The sequence below is a fragment of the Notamacropus eugenii genome, chromosome 5 (genome assembly GCF_028372415.1).
Source record: "Notamacropus eugenii isolate mMacEug1 chromosome 5, mMacEug1.pri_v2, whole genome shotgun sequence".
Lineage (NCBI taxonomy): Eukaryota > Metazoa > Chordata > Mammalia > Diprotodontia > Macropodidae > Notamacropus > Notamacropus eugenii.
Genome location: NC_092876.1, coordinates 28,810,932 through 28,827,125, shown reverse-complemented (window position 1 = coordinate 28,827,125; position 16,194 = coordinate 28,810,932). Strand labels below are relative to the sequence as shown.

Below are 16,194 nucleotides of genomic sequence, written 5' to 3'. Positions count from 1 at the left end.
CCAGTTGTCGTTTCGAGTTGGGAGCGGGAGATGTTGGGATCTGTATTGAGGGCCTGGGATTTGCAGGGGAGGGGCCCCCTGTATGGGCTGTGGGTTCAGAGTTGGCCAGGCCTTGGGTGAAAGGGAGAAGGCAAGCCTGGAGGGAGGTGTTTGTAACTTGGGGGAGGGTGGGGTGAGAGGAAGTAGAGTCACGGAACCATATCTCCCTTGGCTCCCCAGCCCCTCTGGGACTGAAACCTGGCCTTCCACCATTTGTCTTCCCAAAGTTGGGGGAACAGTCACTTTTCATTAGAGAAAGGCCTCCCTAGCCTTTCCAGCCAACATTCTGAGCTCTGTGTTCCAAGGCCTACTGGAGACCTTCCCTGTCCTGGGGCTGTGCTCAGTACTGTGGGGGAGAGAAGACCCACAGCTGTCTTAGGTACCATCTAGTCCCTCATCGTCCAGATAGAAAACAGGTTCAAAGACAGAGGTAGAATTGGATTTGGATCCTGTCCAGAACTGTGGTATGCTTCAGGGTGGCCCCGGGGGAGCTGCCATGGGGAGGGTGGAGGCTCTATTTGGGAAAATTCCATGAACAAGGAGGAGATGGAGGCCACTTTGGGATGGATTGGGGTAGAGGCTGCCCCATCCACAGCCATGGTTCCTTGTTTGTACGCACAGAGCTCATACAGCCACCCCCTCCTCCAGTGTGGTGGTTTGGGTTTCAGCTTGAAGCCTTAGACTTCCTTCCCTTGGCCCCAGCCCCCGGATGTGGTCTATAAACAGACATTACTACTGTATATATGGCCAGCCCATCTCAAAACTCCTAAGGACATGGGGGTGGGGGGCAGCCTTCTTCTCACCTGACCTTGTTCCAGTACTTCTTTATGGGAGGTCATTACAGTAATTGGCTCCTTTAGGGAGCCCCTTCATGGTAGGTTGCAGTGACCCCTCTCTCCAGCTTGCCTTGCCCCCATAGTGGGCCCAAGCCTGATGCTTAGTATGGACAGACTCCAGAGCTAGAAGACCCTTTCAAATGTAAAACGTGAGAAAGGAGAGGTCTTTAGAACCTAAAACTAGCAGCTGGAAGAGATATGGAAATAGAGAATGTCAGACTGGCCAGCCCTGAAAACACAGTGCCGGGGCAGGGAGGGCTGTGGATCTGGACTGGGCACCACCCCTGGCACACTGGGACCCCGGTCCAGGGCGGTTTTTTGCCTCAGAGGAAGAAATCGCCACTTTTTTTTTTTTTGAGGGGAGAGAGGAAGAGGGGAAACAGGTAGCTTTCTCGATGAGGAGGCTTTTAATCTAGGTCTCTAGGGTTTGCTAAAGGCTTTATCTGATGCTCCCCACAGTCCGGTGAGACAGGCGCTACATTCCCCTTCACACATGAGAAGACAGGCCCGGAGGTTAAGAAGGCTCGGGACCGCATCCATCCCGCCTCCTGCTCCTGGAGCATCAACACTCCCCTGCCCCCACCCCCGAGCACCTCCAGCCTCCCGGGAAGGGGGGGCACTTTTGCTCGGCAAGACTTCCCGGCCACCCCACCTCTCGCACACCCCGCAGGGGGAAGTGTGTGTGTGCGCTTATCCAGGGTCCCCGGGCATCCCCCCGCCACCCCGGGGACGCCTCCTCCCGGGCGTCCTGGGGCCCGGGGAGGGCGCGGGGCCCACGCGTGAGGGCTCCGCGCAGCGCTGGGGAAAGTTTGTTTCCGGGACCTGGGTGGGGCGGAGTCGGGGGGTGGGGGAGCAGCCGGCCTGGGGGCCCCCTGCCCCACTCTGGATCTGGGGAGAGGGCTTCCCGTGCCCCCCCTAGGCCGGCCCGCCCCTGGAACCCCAGTCCAGCTTTGGGGGCCCCCCGGGACCCTGAGCCCGGCTCCCCGGCAGGCCGCTGACGTCATCGCAGGCCGCGCCGATTGGCTGGCCGCGCCGTCGCTCAGGACACTTCCTCCTGGGCCGCCGCCGCCGAGTTACAAAGTTCCCAGCGCGGGGGGCGGGGGCGGGAAAGGAGCCCCAGGACCCCCGCCCGCCCGCGGCGACCGCGACCTCGGCCCAGCGAGCCCGAGCCCGCCCGGTAACCCCCGAGCCCCCAGACTTCCCCAGGTCCCCCAGGGGCCCATCCTTTCCTCCCGCGTGGGGGCTCCGCGGGGTGTCCGGACCCTTCGGTCCTCGGGCCCCCCCGCGCCCCCTCCCTCTCTTCCCGAGCCGGCCCGACCCCGGGGTGCCCCTCTCTGTCCCCGCTGCACGCGCCCCTTCCCAAGATCGCGGGTGGATGTGGGCGTGAGGCGGCCCCCCGATGGCCGCCCCCGCCGCTTCCTCGGCTCCCGCTGGGCTGCCGCTGTCCCCGGGGACGGGGTCTCCGCCCGCGGCCCCCGAGCCGCCGCAGCCGCCGCCCCTCCTGCTGCTGGCCCCGGCCCCCGGCGGGGTCTCCTTCCACATCCAGATCGGGCTGACCCGCGAGTTCGTGCTGCTGCCCGCCGCCTCGGACCTGGCCCACGTCAAGCAGCTGGCGTGCTCCATCGTGGACCAGAAGGTGCGGGGCCGCCCCCCCGGGGCACGCGGCCGGAGCTGGAAGCCAGCCCTCTTGACCCCCGGGACCGGCTCTGTCCTGGGAAGGGGCAACACCTGGGTGGGGGCGCCCAAGGGCGGAGAGAGCCCCAGGGAAACTCGGCGTGTCTTCACTAGTTGTCTTGTGGGGGAGGGAGCTCGTGGAGGGTGTGTAAGCGCTGCATGGGAAGGGGCCAGGCAGGCTAGGTGAGTGTGTGTGTGTGTGGGGGGGGAGGTTTGGGAGGATGGGGCAGGTGTTAGCCCAGATGTTGAGAGGCGCTGGGCTGCCCCCTCCCCGTGGTTTAGTGGAGCTGGGGGGGAAGGGGGCTCTGGAGGTTGTGGGGACATGAGGTTGTATGTGTGTGTCTCCCTGACAGCTGAATTCTGCCTCCCCTTCAAAACATGTATCCCCTTGATCAGGTAACTGCCCCAGGTGGCAGAGAATATGGGGAGGAGCCAGCCTCAATGATGTGGGCGAAGGATGGGAGGGTAGAGGGGGGAAGGGAGCAGACCTGGGCAGGGCATAGAATAGGGGAGAACGGCCCAAGGCTGGGGAGTGTGCCAGGCTGTCAGGAGAATACTTGGAGACCTTAGGGACATCCAGACTGATGTCCTAGAATATCAGACCCAGAGAATATCTGAGCTGGCAAGGACCTTAGAACAGGAGATGTCAAGAGCTGGTGGTGGTGATAAGGGCTTAGAACAGGGGATGGTCAGAGCTGGGAGGGCTCTTAGAGCAGGGGATGTCAGAGCTGAGAGGGGCCATAGAATGGGATGTCAGGGCTGGGAGGCACTTTAGAATGTCTGAGCTAGGAGGCAAACACCTTAGAAGTGAAGCCAACCCATCCCCTGACTAAAGAGAAGGAAAGGGAAACTAAGGTCCAGAGGAGAGAACAAACTTACCTGAGGCCACACAGTCAGTTGGTAAGGATGGAGCCTACCTCTGCCAGAGCCAAGGCAGGCTGGGAGGATGCCTGAGAGCTACCCTCGGTCTGGCCCCAGCTCTCCTCCCAGTGAGGCATGTTTACACCTTTTCCTCAGTCCTTTACCTGCTTGGTTTCATTTTCTGTTTCTAGGCTGGTTTCACTTCCTGACCCCCCCACCCCCACCCCCCAGAACTAATAGAGAAATGTGCCAGTGGGTTGTGGGTGGAGGTTGATTAGGGACAACGATTGTGCAGGAGCCCTTGGGGCTCTGAGTGGAGAGGGGAGCATTTTCTCCACCCTATCTTTTAACTCAGACCCCAAAAGCTCCCTACCCCTACTCCCCCCCATATATATCAGTCTGGCAGAGAGAAGGCCCAGGTTTTGGGTCCTAGATTCCTGCCTGGGATAGTATCTCAGCCACCTCCCTCCACCCACCCACCCCTCTTTAGCTCCTCCAAGGCTGGGCTCCAGGCCAGGTGTTTGGAGAACAATTGGACTGGAAGGAAACAGGGTGGGGGAGAGGGGTCTAGGGTTTGGATCACCAGGCTTTCCTGCACAGGCCAAGAACCTAGAGCAGACCCCAGGTGTCAGTCTCCCCTCCCCATCTGCTCTTTGCACTGACCCTGGCCATTCCAGGTTCTCATCCCAGAACACCTGGGCCCTTGGCTCTGTGTGTGTGTGTGTGTGTGTGTGTGTGTGTGTGTGTGTGTGTGTGTGTGTGTGTGTGTTTCTGTGTCTGTTTGGGGGTGTGTGTGTGTGTGTGTGTGTGTGTGTGTGTGTGTGTGTGTGTGTGTTTCTGTGTCTGTTTGGGGGTGTGTGTGTGTGTGTGTGTGTGTGTGTGTGTTTCTGTGTCTGTTTGGGGGTGGGGGTGGAGGAGGAAGGGAGGGGCTGGCACTTTGAAGTCCTTGTGTTTCCGGGGGAAATGGGCCCAACCCTGGGAGGGCTGAGTCTGGAGAGTACTAGGAGATTCACTAACACCTTGACTACCCTCCCCGCCAGTTCCCCGAGTGTGGCTTCTACGGTCTCTATGACAAGATCTTACTCTTTAAGCATGATCCCACCTCCGCTAACCTCCTGCAGCTGGTTCGGTCCGCTGGCGATATACAGGAGGGAGACTTGGTGGAAGTGGTGCTGTCTGGTAAGGGGGCTGGTAAGGCGGGGGCACTGTCATGGAGAACTGGGAAAGCAAATCATGATTAGAGGATCCTTTGAATTTGAGAATTATCACATCATAGAACCTTAAAAGGGCAGAACTGAGACCCAAGGAGGAGGAAACTTACTTGCCAATGGTCATCCGGTGAATTAGTGGTAAAGAAGGGCTGGGTCTCCTGGGACCCTTTTTGGGTCTCTTTTTGTGTCAGGTCCTGTGCACAGAGAAAGTCAGGACCCTTGCCCCCTGTCCTATCCTACTCTTCCAAGTCCTAACCATGAATCACCCGTCCTCCTTCAGCTTCTGCCACCTTTGAAGACTTCCAGATTCGGCCCCATGCCCTCACGGTACACTCCTACCGGGCGCCAGCTTTCTGTGACCACTGTGGGGAGATGTTGTTCGGGCTGGTGCGCCAAGGCCTCAAGTGTGATGGTGAGCCAGTGTTGTCAGGGAGGGAATGAATGGTGGACAACCAAGGCATCAGGGTGGGTTTGATATGCAGAGGTGTACCTAGACCATGGTAAACCCAGCTTCGTCCTGGGGTGCTGAAATTTAGGGGCTGCTCTTTTAGCAGAAAGAAACAACAGAGCTTAGTACCTACATAGTAAGATTTTTTTTTTTTTTTACCAGACTTATGATTTTGGTGTAGGGAGCTCCTGGTCAGCAAGCCCCCTTACCAGGACAGATCAGTACCTGCTCTTCAGCTTGTGGCCTTAGAAAGTTGCCTTAGGGTGCTGAGAGGTTAGTGACTTCCCCAGGGTCACACAGGTAATAGGGAGGCATGCAAACCAAGTGTTCTGGCTTGGAGGTGCACTCTTAGACATGCTGCCTCTACATTCGAGAGAGTAGCTCGGTAAAAAGACTAGAATACTGCATCACCTAGTCACACTGGCTCATTTGAGATGAGGAAGCTGAGGCAGAAGGAAGGTAGACCTAGAACATCAGGTCTTGCTGAAGGTCATATAGGTAGTAAGCATCAGAGGCAAGATTTGAATGCAGGCCTGAGACTCTAGTAGGAGCCCACTTTCCCCATGAGGTACACTGCCTCTTCAAAAAGTGGAATTGTGGGTGCTGCTTGTGCCAGGCCCCAAAACTCTTAGGTACAGCTCTTTGGGTGAGAAGAAGCAGATAGTGGAAGAAGGGGGGCCCTGTTAAGGGAGAAGGCTATATTGGGGTCACTTTGGCAGTGGGACATTTTCTGGATTCTGTGACAGGGACAGATAGGGATCTGTAGCTGAAGGGAATCTTCTGGGAGATTAGAGGTGCCTGGGGGGTGGGGCTCTAGAAAGAGGAAAGAATTTGGGGGTATCTATGACTTTGAGGTAGACAGAGGAGTTACCATGATGTGGGGGAATCTTGGAAGAATTAAGTGTTGTTGGAAGGATGCTAGGCTGACTTCAGGTCCAGAGAAACATCCTGGATGGAATCTGGGGAGGGGAAGTGATTTGGTGAGAGAGGTTGAGGATAACTGTCCAGAAGATGTGCTGAGTATATGTTGAAGTGGGCAGGGTCTGGGCTGCCTGGAGTCTTAGCTGTAGCAGCATCTGTCGCCTGAGTCTCTCCCTTCTGCCTCCAGGCTGTGGGCTGAATTATCACAAACGCTGCGCCTTCAGCATCCCGAACAACTGTAGTGGGGCCCGTAAGCGCCGTCTCTCCTCCACCTCACTGGCCAGTGGCCACTCGCTTTGGCTGGGCACATCCGAGTCTTTGCCTTGCACGCCTGATGAGCTGGTGAGGGCCCTGGGGCTGGTACTTGATGGTAGCAGTGGCAGGGCTCTGGAGGATTCTGCCCTGAGGGGAGACCCAAGCTTGGGGCCATGGGGGTGGGGAAGAGATCTTGACTTCCTCTCCTTCTGGACAGAGCCGCAGCTCAACTGAGACATTCTCTCGCCGCCTGCCCTCATCTTCCTCTTCCTCCTCCTCTGCGTCCTACATGGGCCGCCCCATTGAGCTGGACAAGCTGCTGCTCTCCAAGGTCAAGGTCCCACACACCTTCCTTATCCACAGTTACACTCGACCCACGGTCTGCCAGGCCTGCAAGAAGCTCTTGAAAGGCCTTTTTCGACAGGGCCTCCAATGCAAAGGTCAGCAGGTAGAGGTTAAAGGGGAATGAGGGATGCAGAATCCTCCTGGGGAAGCAGAGAAGCTGAGAATCTTAGGAAGAAATACCTAGAATGTGAGATTAGAAATCCTTGGAACTAGACATCTAGAATATAAGGCTTAAAACAGAGAGAACCTGGGAGCCAGATATCTAGAACAGAGAATCTTGGGACCAGACTCCAAGAACATTAGACTTAGAATAGAGAACCTTAGGACCAGATACCTAAAACATTAGACAGAATGGAGAAACTCAGAAACAGATGCCTAGAATGTCAGATTTATAACAGAGAACCTTGGAATCACCTAGAACATTAGACTTAGAATAGAGAACTGTAGAAACAGACACCTAGACAATGAGACATAACAGAGAACAGTAGAAACAGATGCCTAGAATAGATAACCATAAAAAGACACCTAAAACATTAGATTTAGAACAGAGAATCTTAGAAACAGATACCTAGAATGTTAGACTTAGAACCTTAGAAACACCCACTTAGAACTTTAGGCTTAGGATAGAGAACCTTAGAAACATACCTAGAATGTTAGACTTAGCTTAGAATCTTAGGCATGGATACCTAGAACATTAGACTTGGAAGAGACTTTTAGTCATAAGATTTCAGAATGTTAGAATTGTAAATGAATGAATGACGAGCACTTATCCCCCTAAATGATGGGGATACAAACACTTTTGCAAAGTCAGCATCATGGGGTGTCTATCCCAGAATGAAATGTGAGGATCTTGGGCTGCTGGTGGCATGACTGTGTGGATGCTAGATTTTCTACAGGAGAATCTTTGGGATTTTAGGACCTTAGAACGCGAAATCAGAGTAAAATCAAAGGCTTGGTGTTCTAGAGGTTTGGGATCTTAGAGTGCCAGACTTCTAAAACCAGGAATGTCGTACCTGACATTAAAGACCATTTCAGGCCCCCACCCTCCATTTCCATCCAGACCATAATGGTAGTTGAGGTGGAATTTGGGGGTCAGATAGTCCATGGGCCAATCAGTGGATGTTAGTTAAATGCCTATGCTGGGGCAGACACTTGGGTTGTTTGGGGTCTCTGATTTGGCTGTGGGGATTGGGAGGTAAAGCCTCAAATTCTAATTAAAGAGGGGAAGTTGCTGAAATGGATGTTTCCTCAGTCCTCAGCTCCACCATAGATGGTGGGGATAACCTGGGGATTTGGAAGGGAAGACACCAGAGCTGATAAGAGTTTTCCATTAACCCTACCCACCTGCAGATTGCAAATTTAATTGTCACAAACGCTGTGCCACCCGAGTCCCCAATGACTGCCTGGGAGAGGCGCTCATCAATGGTGGTGAGATGGGATGGCTGGAGGGGAGGAAGAGGGCTGGGTGGATGGGAAGGATCTCACTGAATCCCTGAGCTCCGTGGTCCCTTCCGTCCCTTCTGACAGATGTGCCCATGGAAGAGGCAAGTGACTTTGGGGACTCTGACAAGGGTTCTATGATGGATGAGTCTGATGACTCTGGGTTCATCCCTGGATCCCATGCAGAGAATGCCCTGAGGGCTGCTGAGGAGGAGGAGGAAGGTGAAGCTGGCAAGTCCCAGAGGTACTGACACTAACATCCAACCAAGTTCCTCCCTACCTATTGTCTCGCACGTGGCTTTCAGCTTGCTGTCTGGGCCTCAGTTTACCCAGGTCAAACTAGATGGTCTGTAAAGTTCTCTCTAGCCCTGACATCCTATGTTCCTAGGTCCCTTCCAACTCTGATGTTATGTTCTTTCATTTTAAAAATCATTTAAATTGATATATTTTTATTTCTACTCTGCCTTTATTTCAAAACCTTTCATCTCCCACCCCAAGCCCCATCAAGCCGTCCCTTGTAACACAGGTTAAAAAATAACGATTTATCCAAACTAACCAACACATTAACCATCCCTGACAGTGCATGTGACATTCTGCTCCTGCAGCCCCCTGCTTCCCAAAGAGGGGAAGGGAGGTGGGTCCATTTTTCAAAGGTCTTTTCCGAACCAACCTTGGTCATTATAATTTTTGTTGTTTAGTCTGTTTGTCCTGTTGCACTCTTTGTGACCTCATTGGCAAACATACTAGAGTTGTTTTGCCATTCCCTTCTCCAGCTCATTTTACAGATGAGGAAACTGAGGCAGAGAGAGTGAAGTGACTTGCCCAGGGTCATACAGCCAGGAAGTGTCTGAGGATGGATTTGAACTCAGATCTTCCTGACTCCAGGCTCAGCACTTATCATCATAATTACATAGTCTGAAGTTTTCTTTTGCTGGTTTCTTTTCATTTACTTTGTCAGAGCCCTTTTGTTTGCCGTTTCCCTGCTTCTGCTACTGTATGTGTCTTCCCACAAGTCCCTGATTCTTTGTATTTCCTGACGGTGCAGAAATAGTCCTCTACAGAAATTGTCTGGCCCTTCGCCAGTCGATGAATAAGTTGTTGCCTGCTTTTTGCTAACTCTAAAAATGCTTTGATGAATACCTGAGCATGTTAGAAACATTTCTTTGTGCTGGGGACCTCCTTGGAGGGCATACCTAGTAGCAGGAATTCTGGGTCGCAGGGTCTACATGTTTTTATCACTCCCTCCCTTCCCCTTTTTCCTAGCACCATTCCAAATTGCTGTCAGTGATGACTGGGCCATTCAGCAGCTTCACCAGCAATGTGTCGGTGTGCTTGTCTTTCCCCAGCCTTCCCAGCACTGATTCCTTCCTTCCTTTGCACATTGTTGCAAGGTCCCTTCTGTCTCTGACATGCACATAATTGATTCTAACTGTAATTCGATCTCCTCCCCCGCCTCCTAGTTCCCTCGGGTATATCCCCCTGATGAGAGTTGTCCAGTCAGTGAGACATACAACCCGAAAGTCCAGCACGACCCTCAGAGAGGGGTGGGTCGTTCACTACAGCAACAAGGACACGTTGGTGAGTGGACCTTGGGACCGATGGGTGGGGAAGGGGAGCCACTGGCTCTACCTGACCTGGAGGTGGACTGTGGGTCCCCGAGAAGAGCCGGGCTGCCCTGGGCTGACAATTGGTCCCTCCTCACAGAGGAAGCGTCACTACTGGAGGCTGGATTGCAAGTGCCTTACCCTTTTCCAGAACAACACAACCAACCGATACTACAAGGTACATCCTGGGCCCCGGCCCCACTCAACCTCCTGGGGAGTGGAGATTTGAACCTGGGACTCCTGGGAGAGGCCCCCTAGGGACTGGAAGAGGTTTATTTCATACTGCATCTGCTTTGGGTGGTGGTTGGATAGAGTGGTGGAGGGTCCAAACCCAGCACTGGTTGGCTCTAGAACTAAAATCCAATTTCTCATTGGCTGCATCTTGACCTGTGCCACTCTGTGTCCTGCCAGGAGATCCCCCTGTCTGAGATTTTGGCTGTGGAGCCGGCCCAGAACTTCTCGCTGGTGCCCCCGGGCACCAACCCACACTGCTTTGAGATCGTCACTGCCAATACCATCTACTTCGTGGGCGAGACTCCCATCCTGGCCCCTGGTGGCCCAGGTGGTGGGCAGGCAGCCGAGACTGCTCGGGGCTGGGAGACAGCCATCCGCCAGGCCCTGATGCCTGTCATCCTGCAGGATGCTCCAAGCACTCCCGGCCACACGCCCCACAGTGAGTCCCAGGTTGTCCCAACTCCCAGTGAGTTCGGTAGATGTCCCAAGGACTGGTGGCCTAGGGCAGGAGTGATACAGTCTCTCATTTCTCTTTAGGGCAGGCCTCTCTAAGCATCTCTGTGTCTAACAGCCAGATTCAGGAGAATGTGGTGAGACTGCTCTGGCATCCCTGCAGCGGTTCTCCTTAATGCCCATCTATGCCTTTCTTTTGTCTGAACCCCTCCCCAAGTGCTGTCTCCCTTCCTGCATCCCTCATCCCTGCTTCCATTCATCCCCCTTTCCCATTCCTTATCCTTTCTCTCCACTTCCCCTCTTCCTGTCTTTTCCCTTTTCTCTCTCAAACCCCATCCTTGTCTCTCCATCTCTTTCTCTCCTCTTGTCTTGTTTGTCCACATCTCTCTCCCTCTGACCCATGTTCCCTCCTGTCTTGCCTGTTCAGCCCTACCTCCCTACCTGACCACTGTGCCTCCCTCCAGGACATTGCCACAGTCTACCAGATCTTCCCGGATGAGGTGCTTGGCTCTGGGCAGTTTGGAGTTGTCTATGGAGGTAAAAGCACAAAGTGCCATTGGATCATTGGGGGTTGGGATGGAGACGCTGTATTCTGCACATTCTCACTTACCATCGGGGCTCTGTCTTTCCCTTTTGCTCTGCTCCTGAGACCTCCTCATCTGCTCCCCTAGAGTTTTGTCTGCCCTAGTTTATCCCTATTTCCTCAACGAGGCTGCTAGGAGGTCCCTCAGATAGAGGGCTGAAGGTGGGAGTCAGGAAGATCTGAGTTTGAATCCTGTCTCACACTTCCTCACTGTGTAAGTGGGAGCAAGTCCTCATATTCCTCATCCATGAAATGAGGATAATAATAGCACTCGTTTCAGAAGGTTATTTTGGGGATGAAATACATTCATATATCAAATGAGTTCATTTGTGAACCCCAAATGTTAGTTGTCATTATTGGTGTACCCCTTCAGATCTTTCTACCTTAATAACATTAGCTCATATACAGGGTGTCCCCAAAGTCTCAGTGCAGTTTAAAACTTTGATAGAGTAAGACTGCACCAAGACTTTTGGGATACCCTGGATGTATAAAATAATAAGGGATTCCTTCTACCCTGGCTTCAGAGAGAGCTGGCCTCAGATTATGAAGGACCTGGGTTCATGTCCTTCCTCTGACATATTATTAGTTGTGCGAACATAACCTCTGAGTGCCTCAGGCAGGGTCTGTGAGATTATAAGGTGTAGGGGAGTTGATGGGACAGTTACAGGTGGTGCAGTGGTTAGTGCCCTGGGCTTGGAGTCATGAAGACCAGAGTTCAAATCCTGTCTCAGACACTAGCTGTGTGACTCTGGGTAAGTCACTTCACCCTGTTTGTCTCAGTTTCCTTATTTGTAAAATGAGCTGGAGAAGAAAAATGGAAAACCACTCCAGTGTTGTTGCCAAGAAAACCCCAAATGGGGTCACAGTCAGGAAGGACTGAAATAACTGAACAGCAGCACAACTGGACAGGGTAATTATTACTGCCATTTTGCAGATGGGGAAACTGAGACTCCAAGAGTGACTTGCACAGCTAGTGAGTGTCAGACCCAGGATTTCAGCCTTTTGGTAGCCTTGCTTGTAAATTAGGCTGCCCTCTGGGGGCAGAGGGATGATGGCATAGGACTGACCCCTACACCTGCCGTCTACAGGAAAGCACAGGAAGACTGGCAGGGATGTGGCTGTGAAGGTGATCGACAAACTGCGGTTCCCCACCAAGCAGGAGAGCCAGCTCCGGAATGAAGTGGCCATCCTGCAGGTGAGGACCCTGGCATTGCCGGCAGCAAGGCTGACGATGCCTCCTCGGGTGGACACAAAGTCTCTGTGCCAGCCCCTGCGTGGCTGAGGGGGGAGGGTCTGCAGAGAGCCAGCTGGGATCAGGAGGGAAAGGCTTGAATGCTGCCCCTTCCCCCATCTGCCAGAGTCTCCGGCACCCAGGGATTGTGAACCTGGAGTGTATGTTTGAGACCCCTGAGAAGGTGTTTGTGGTGATGGAGAAGCTGCATGGAGACATGCTGGAGATGATCCTGTCCAGTGAGAAGGGACGGCTGCCTGAGAGGCTCACCAAGTTCCTCATCACTCAGGTGACACCCTGGTCCTGCTTCCATCCGATGGATCCTTGACCCCCAGCTTGGGGCCCCCCTTTGGCTCCCCAGATCCCCCCTATAATCTGTCCTTCCCTTTATCCCCCTCCCCCTTCATCCTTATCCACCTCCAGTTTATCATCCTCCCCTCTCCATCTTATTCCCCACTCCCTTCTCCATCCTGTCCCCCTCCCCTTTCCATTCTATTCACCCCTCCCTTCTCCGTTCTGTCCCCTCCTCCTCCTCCCAGTCCATTCCTTCTCCCTTAGGCCGAGGTGATGGGGATGAGGAAGGAGAAGCCATGGGACTGGAGGAGAAATTGAGAAGGCAGAGTCTCTTCACTGGGCCCCTGTTTTGGTTTCCCTCTCAGATCCTGGTGGCCCTGAGACACCTGCACTTCAAGAACATCGTTCACTGTGACCTGAAGCCAGAGAATGTGCTTTTGGCCTCAGCAGACCCCTTCCCCCAGGTCAGGTCTTGAGGAGCCCCTCCCCCATCTTGCCCTTCTGAACATAAGTTAATGAAAGGACATTTCTTAAGTACCTACTGTGTGCCAAGTACTGTCCTAGGTGCACTGGAGGTGCATGTACCAGAGTGAGACAAGCCCTGCCCTCAGGGACCTTATATTCCAAAGGGAGGAAACAAAACATGAGGGGTGCAAACGACAGGGCAGGCTGGGTGTTTGTCTGGGAAATCCCAGCGATGGGGATGGGGCTGTTCCAGAAGCAAAAGTGTTAATTGGATTACTGATCCTCCAGCAAGATGGGAGCCCATGGGAGGGGGGGGGGGGGGGTGCGGGGTGATGGCCTGAATGCCTGCCCCAGAGAGGAAGGCATGGTCTCTGGAGGGGCAGATGTACCAGTTTGGACCATTCCTACTACTGAGGGATCCTTCCACATAGCAATGCTGAAGGTTTGGGGGTGGAGGGCAGATTGACAAAAGGGGATGAAGCAATCCAGGGTTGGATTGGGGTGGTACCCTGGGAAGCTTTCACCCACCTGGGTCCCTTTTCTGAGCCTGCAGTAAAATAGGGGCCTGGCTTAGGTAGTTTTTAAGGCCCCCTCCCTGCCCACAGGTGAAACTCTGTGACTTTGGATTTGCCCGTATCATTGGGGAGAAGTCTTTCCGCCGCTCAGTAGTGGGGACCCCTGCATATCTAGCTCCCGAAGTGTTGCTGAATCAGGGTTACAACCGCTCCTTGGACATGTGGTCTGTGGGGGTGATCATGTACGTCAGCCTCAGTGGCACCTTCCCCTTTAATGAGGACGAGGACATTAATGACCAGATCCAGAATGCAGCCTTCATGTACCCAGCCAGTCCCTGGAGCCACATCTCTGCTGGAGGTACCCCACTGGGCCCAGGGGCAGGAGGAAGTGGAGAGGCTCCAGCTGATGAGTGAAACCCCAGGGTGTAATGCTAGCTGGTGGGGTAACTTCCATCCAGTCAGTACTGAACCTCCCACACAGTAGGCATGCGATCCATGCAGAACCATGCTATCAAAGCTCAACATCCCTCCTTCCTGAATTGTTCTGATGTTCTGATATGATTCTGATAGACTGAGAGGAAAGTGCCTTGGGAGCAGGCCTTGGAATCCATTCAACCTGTATTCAGACCCTGCCTCAGACAAGTGCTAGCTTTCCACCTTGGGCAAGCGGTTTAACTAGCCTCTGAAAGCCCCTAGGTGCAACTCTGTAGAGGCAGAGAGAGGTAGCAGGCAGCTACCCTTTGGAGATCTTACTCATACAGATGAAACCAGGTCCAGATCAGAAATAACAGGGCACTGGCCTCATGGAGTTCAGAGGCCACACAGAAATATGACCAATACCCACTGTTGCATTGAAGTCGCATTTTAGCAATGCCAACTAGGGAGCTGCAGGGGATAGGAAAGAATGCATTCGTGAATGAGGGAGGGAGGGAGGGATTGAACACCTTGAGGGGGTCTTGGCTGGTCCGGGGAGAGAAGCTTCCCCCCACATCTTTTTCCCCTTTCCCCCAATTCACAGCCATAGACCTGATCAACAACCTGCTCCAGGTGAAGATGCGAAAGCGATACAGTGTAGACAAGTCGCTTAGTCACTGCTGGCTCCAGGTGAGCGGCAGGGTTGGCCCCTGGCCCCGGAATAGATGTGCACCCGTCTCCCATTGGCCCAGTGGGCAGTAGGGGCGGGACTTGTGGGTGGACCCCTCCCTGGTAGACTCTCCCCGTTTTAGGATTACCAGACCTGGCTGGACCTGCGGGAGCTTGAGGGCAAGATGGGAGAGCGGCACATTACGCACGAGAGTGACGACGCGCGCTGGGAGCAGTTCGCTGCGGAGCACACGCTGCCTTACCCCGCACACCTGTGCGGGACAGGAGAGGGCGGGGAGCCCAGAGACGGGATCGGGGGCCTGGGGAGGGTTGAGCAGCCCTTCTCGCCTCAGGACCACGAGGTGCAGGGCCTGGCGGAGCGCGTCAGCGTCCTCTGAGTCTACCTGGGAGCCAGGATCTCCAAGCGTCTCTGACGGAGGGAGGGCTGCCTTTTCTCTATGGACCTGACTGGCCTGTGCCAGCTTACCCCCTCCCCTTACACCTGGAGAAGTGAAGAGGGCTGGAGGCGGGGTGAGAGATGACCAGGAACAGCCCTAGGCTGTGCCCTTCCCGCCCCCCACGCCCTCCCTTGAGCGTCTTCCCCTGGAACAGTAAAGGGACCTTGATTTTGAGCCGTCTTTGTCTGTCGGTCTGTCTGACTGTTCCCTGATGCTGGGTCCTTCTCTTAGAGGGTGACTCTCTGAGGGTCATCTAGGAACTCTTTTTGGGTGCCTTCCCTTCCCCCCAGCATGTTGATTGGGGCTCCCGATGGATATTATAGCAGGAAGTGATGGGGGCAGGATGTGGTCCCCGGGGATCTCTGGGGGATGGGGCAGTGGGACTTCAAGCCCTCCATCTGTGAGCCTAAGTACTCCTGAGAGGAGTGTGGGGCAGCCACGCAGTTGGACCACCAGGGGGAGGCAATATCACTCCTTCCAAAAAGATGGGGATGGGGAGACGACAGTGCTCAGCCTACTGAGGTGGGGAGAAGAGACCCTGGAAAGATCATGCCATGTTTCTGAATCCTACCTGAGTATCCCAAGATCATTAGGAGGAAGGGCCCTTAGAACATGATGTCAGAGCTCTGAGGAACCTTGGAACAAGGAATATCAGAGCTGGAAGGGGCTTAGAACAGGGGATGTCAGGGCTAGGAAGGCCCTTAGAACAGGGAATGTGAGATAGAAAACAGACCTGACAAGGTTATCTAGCTAGAGACGGAGATAGGAAGGGATGAGATACAGATTCCTGCCTGCCTTTGTCACTGTAGCAGCTTGAAGGTAGGAGGCTACTTTTGAAGCAAAACCAATTCAGTTTCCCTGGACTGTGCAATTTCTAAGATGTATGGAACTTTGGAAGTCATTGAGTTCAGTTCCCTCATTTTATAAATAAGGAAACAGTCTTGGACAAGAGAGATGGTTTGTCCACATCACAGCCCACATCAGAGATAGGACTAGGGCTCACATGCCCCATAAACCAGGCGAATGACTTTTGCCAATTCCCCTCCAGACAAGCTTGAGGACCCTCCAGTGGCAATCCACCCCATTTTTAGGCAGCTCTGATAGGAAGGATTTTCTTACTTGGAGACAAAAAAATCTGTTTTAGACTATTTTCCCTCTTTCCCCTCTTTGGAATTAAATAGAAAAAATTCAATCCAGTGGACAGAGTCCTGGACCCTGGAATCAGGAAGCCCCAAATTCAAATC

The 16,194-nt window shown here is 53.8% G+C and overlaps 1 protein-coding gene across 2 annotated transcripts; it reads left to right on the top strand.

Annotated features, from left to right (window-relative positions):
• Window positions 1-2,134: 2,134 nt before the first annotated feature.
• On the top strand, window positions 2,135-15,124 carry PRKD2 (protein kinase D2). 2 transcript variants are annotated; one of them, XM_072608073.1, is made up of 18 exons: window positions 2,135-2,511; window positions 4,451-4,589; window positions 4,902-5,033; window positions 6,178-6,332; window positions 6,463-6,685; window positions 7,941-8,018; window positions 8,118-8,274; window positions 9,491-9,608; window positions 9,735-9,812; window positions 10,046-10,307; window positions 10,406-10,458; window positions 10,786-10,858; window positions 11,993-12,099; window positions 12,263-12,424; window positions 12,795-12,893; window positions 13,500-13,767; window positions 14,428-14,513; window positions 14,636-15,124. In XM_072608073.1, the coding sequence occupies exons 1-18, from the start codon at window positions 2,275-2,277 to the stop codon at window positions 14,888-14,890; spliced, it is 2,682 nt and encodes an 893-aa protein (XP_072464174.1). In that variant the 5' UTR covers window positions 2,135-2,274; the 3' UTR covers window positions 14,891-15,124. The 2 variants fall into 2 exon arrangements, with proteins under 2 accessions (XP_072464174.1, XP_072464175.1); XM_072608074.1 differs by lacking the exon at window positions 2,135-2,511 and adding an exon at window positions 2,790-2,945.
• The last annotated feature ends 1,070 nt before the right edge of the window (window positions 15,125-16,194 follow it).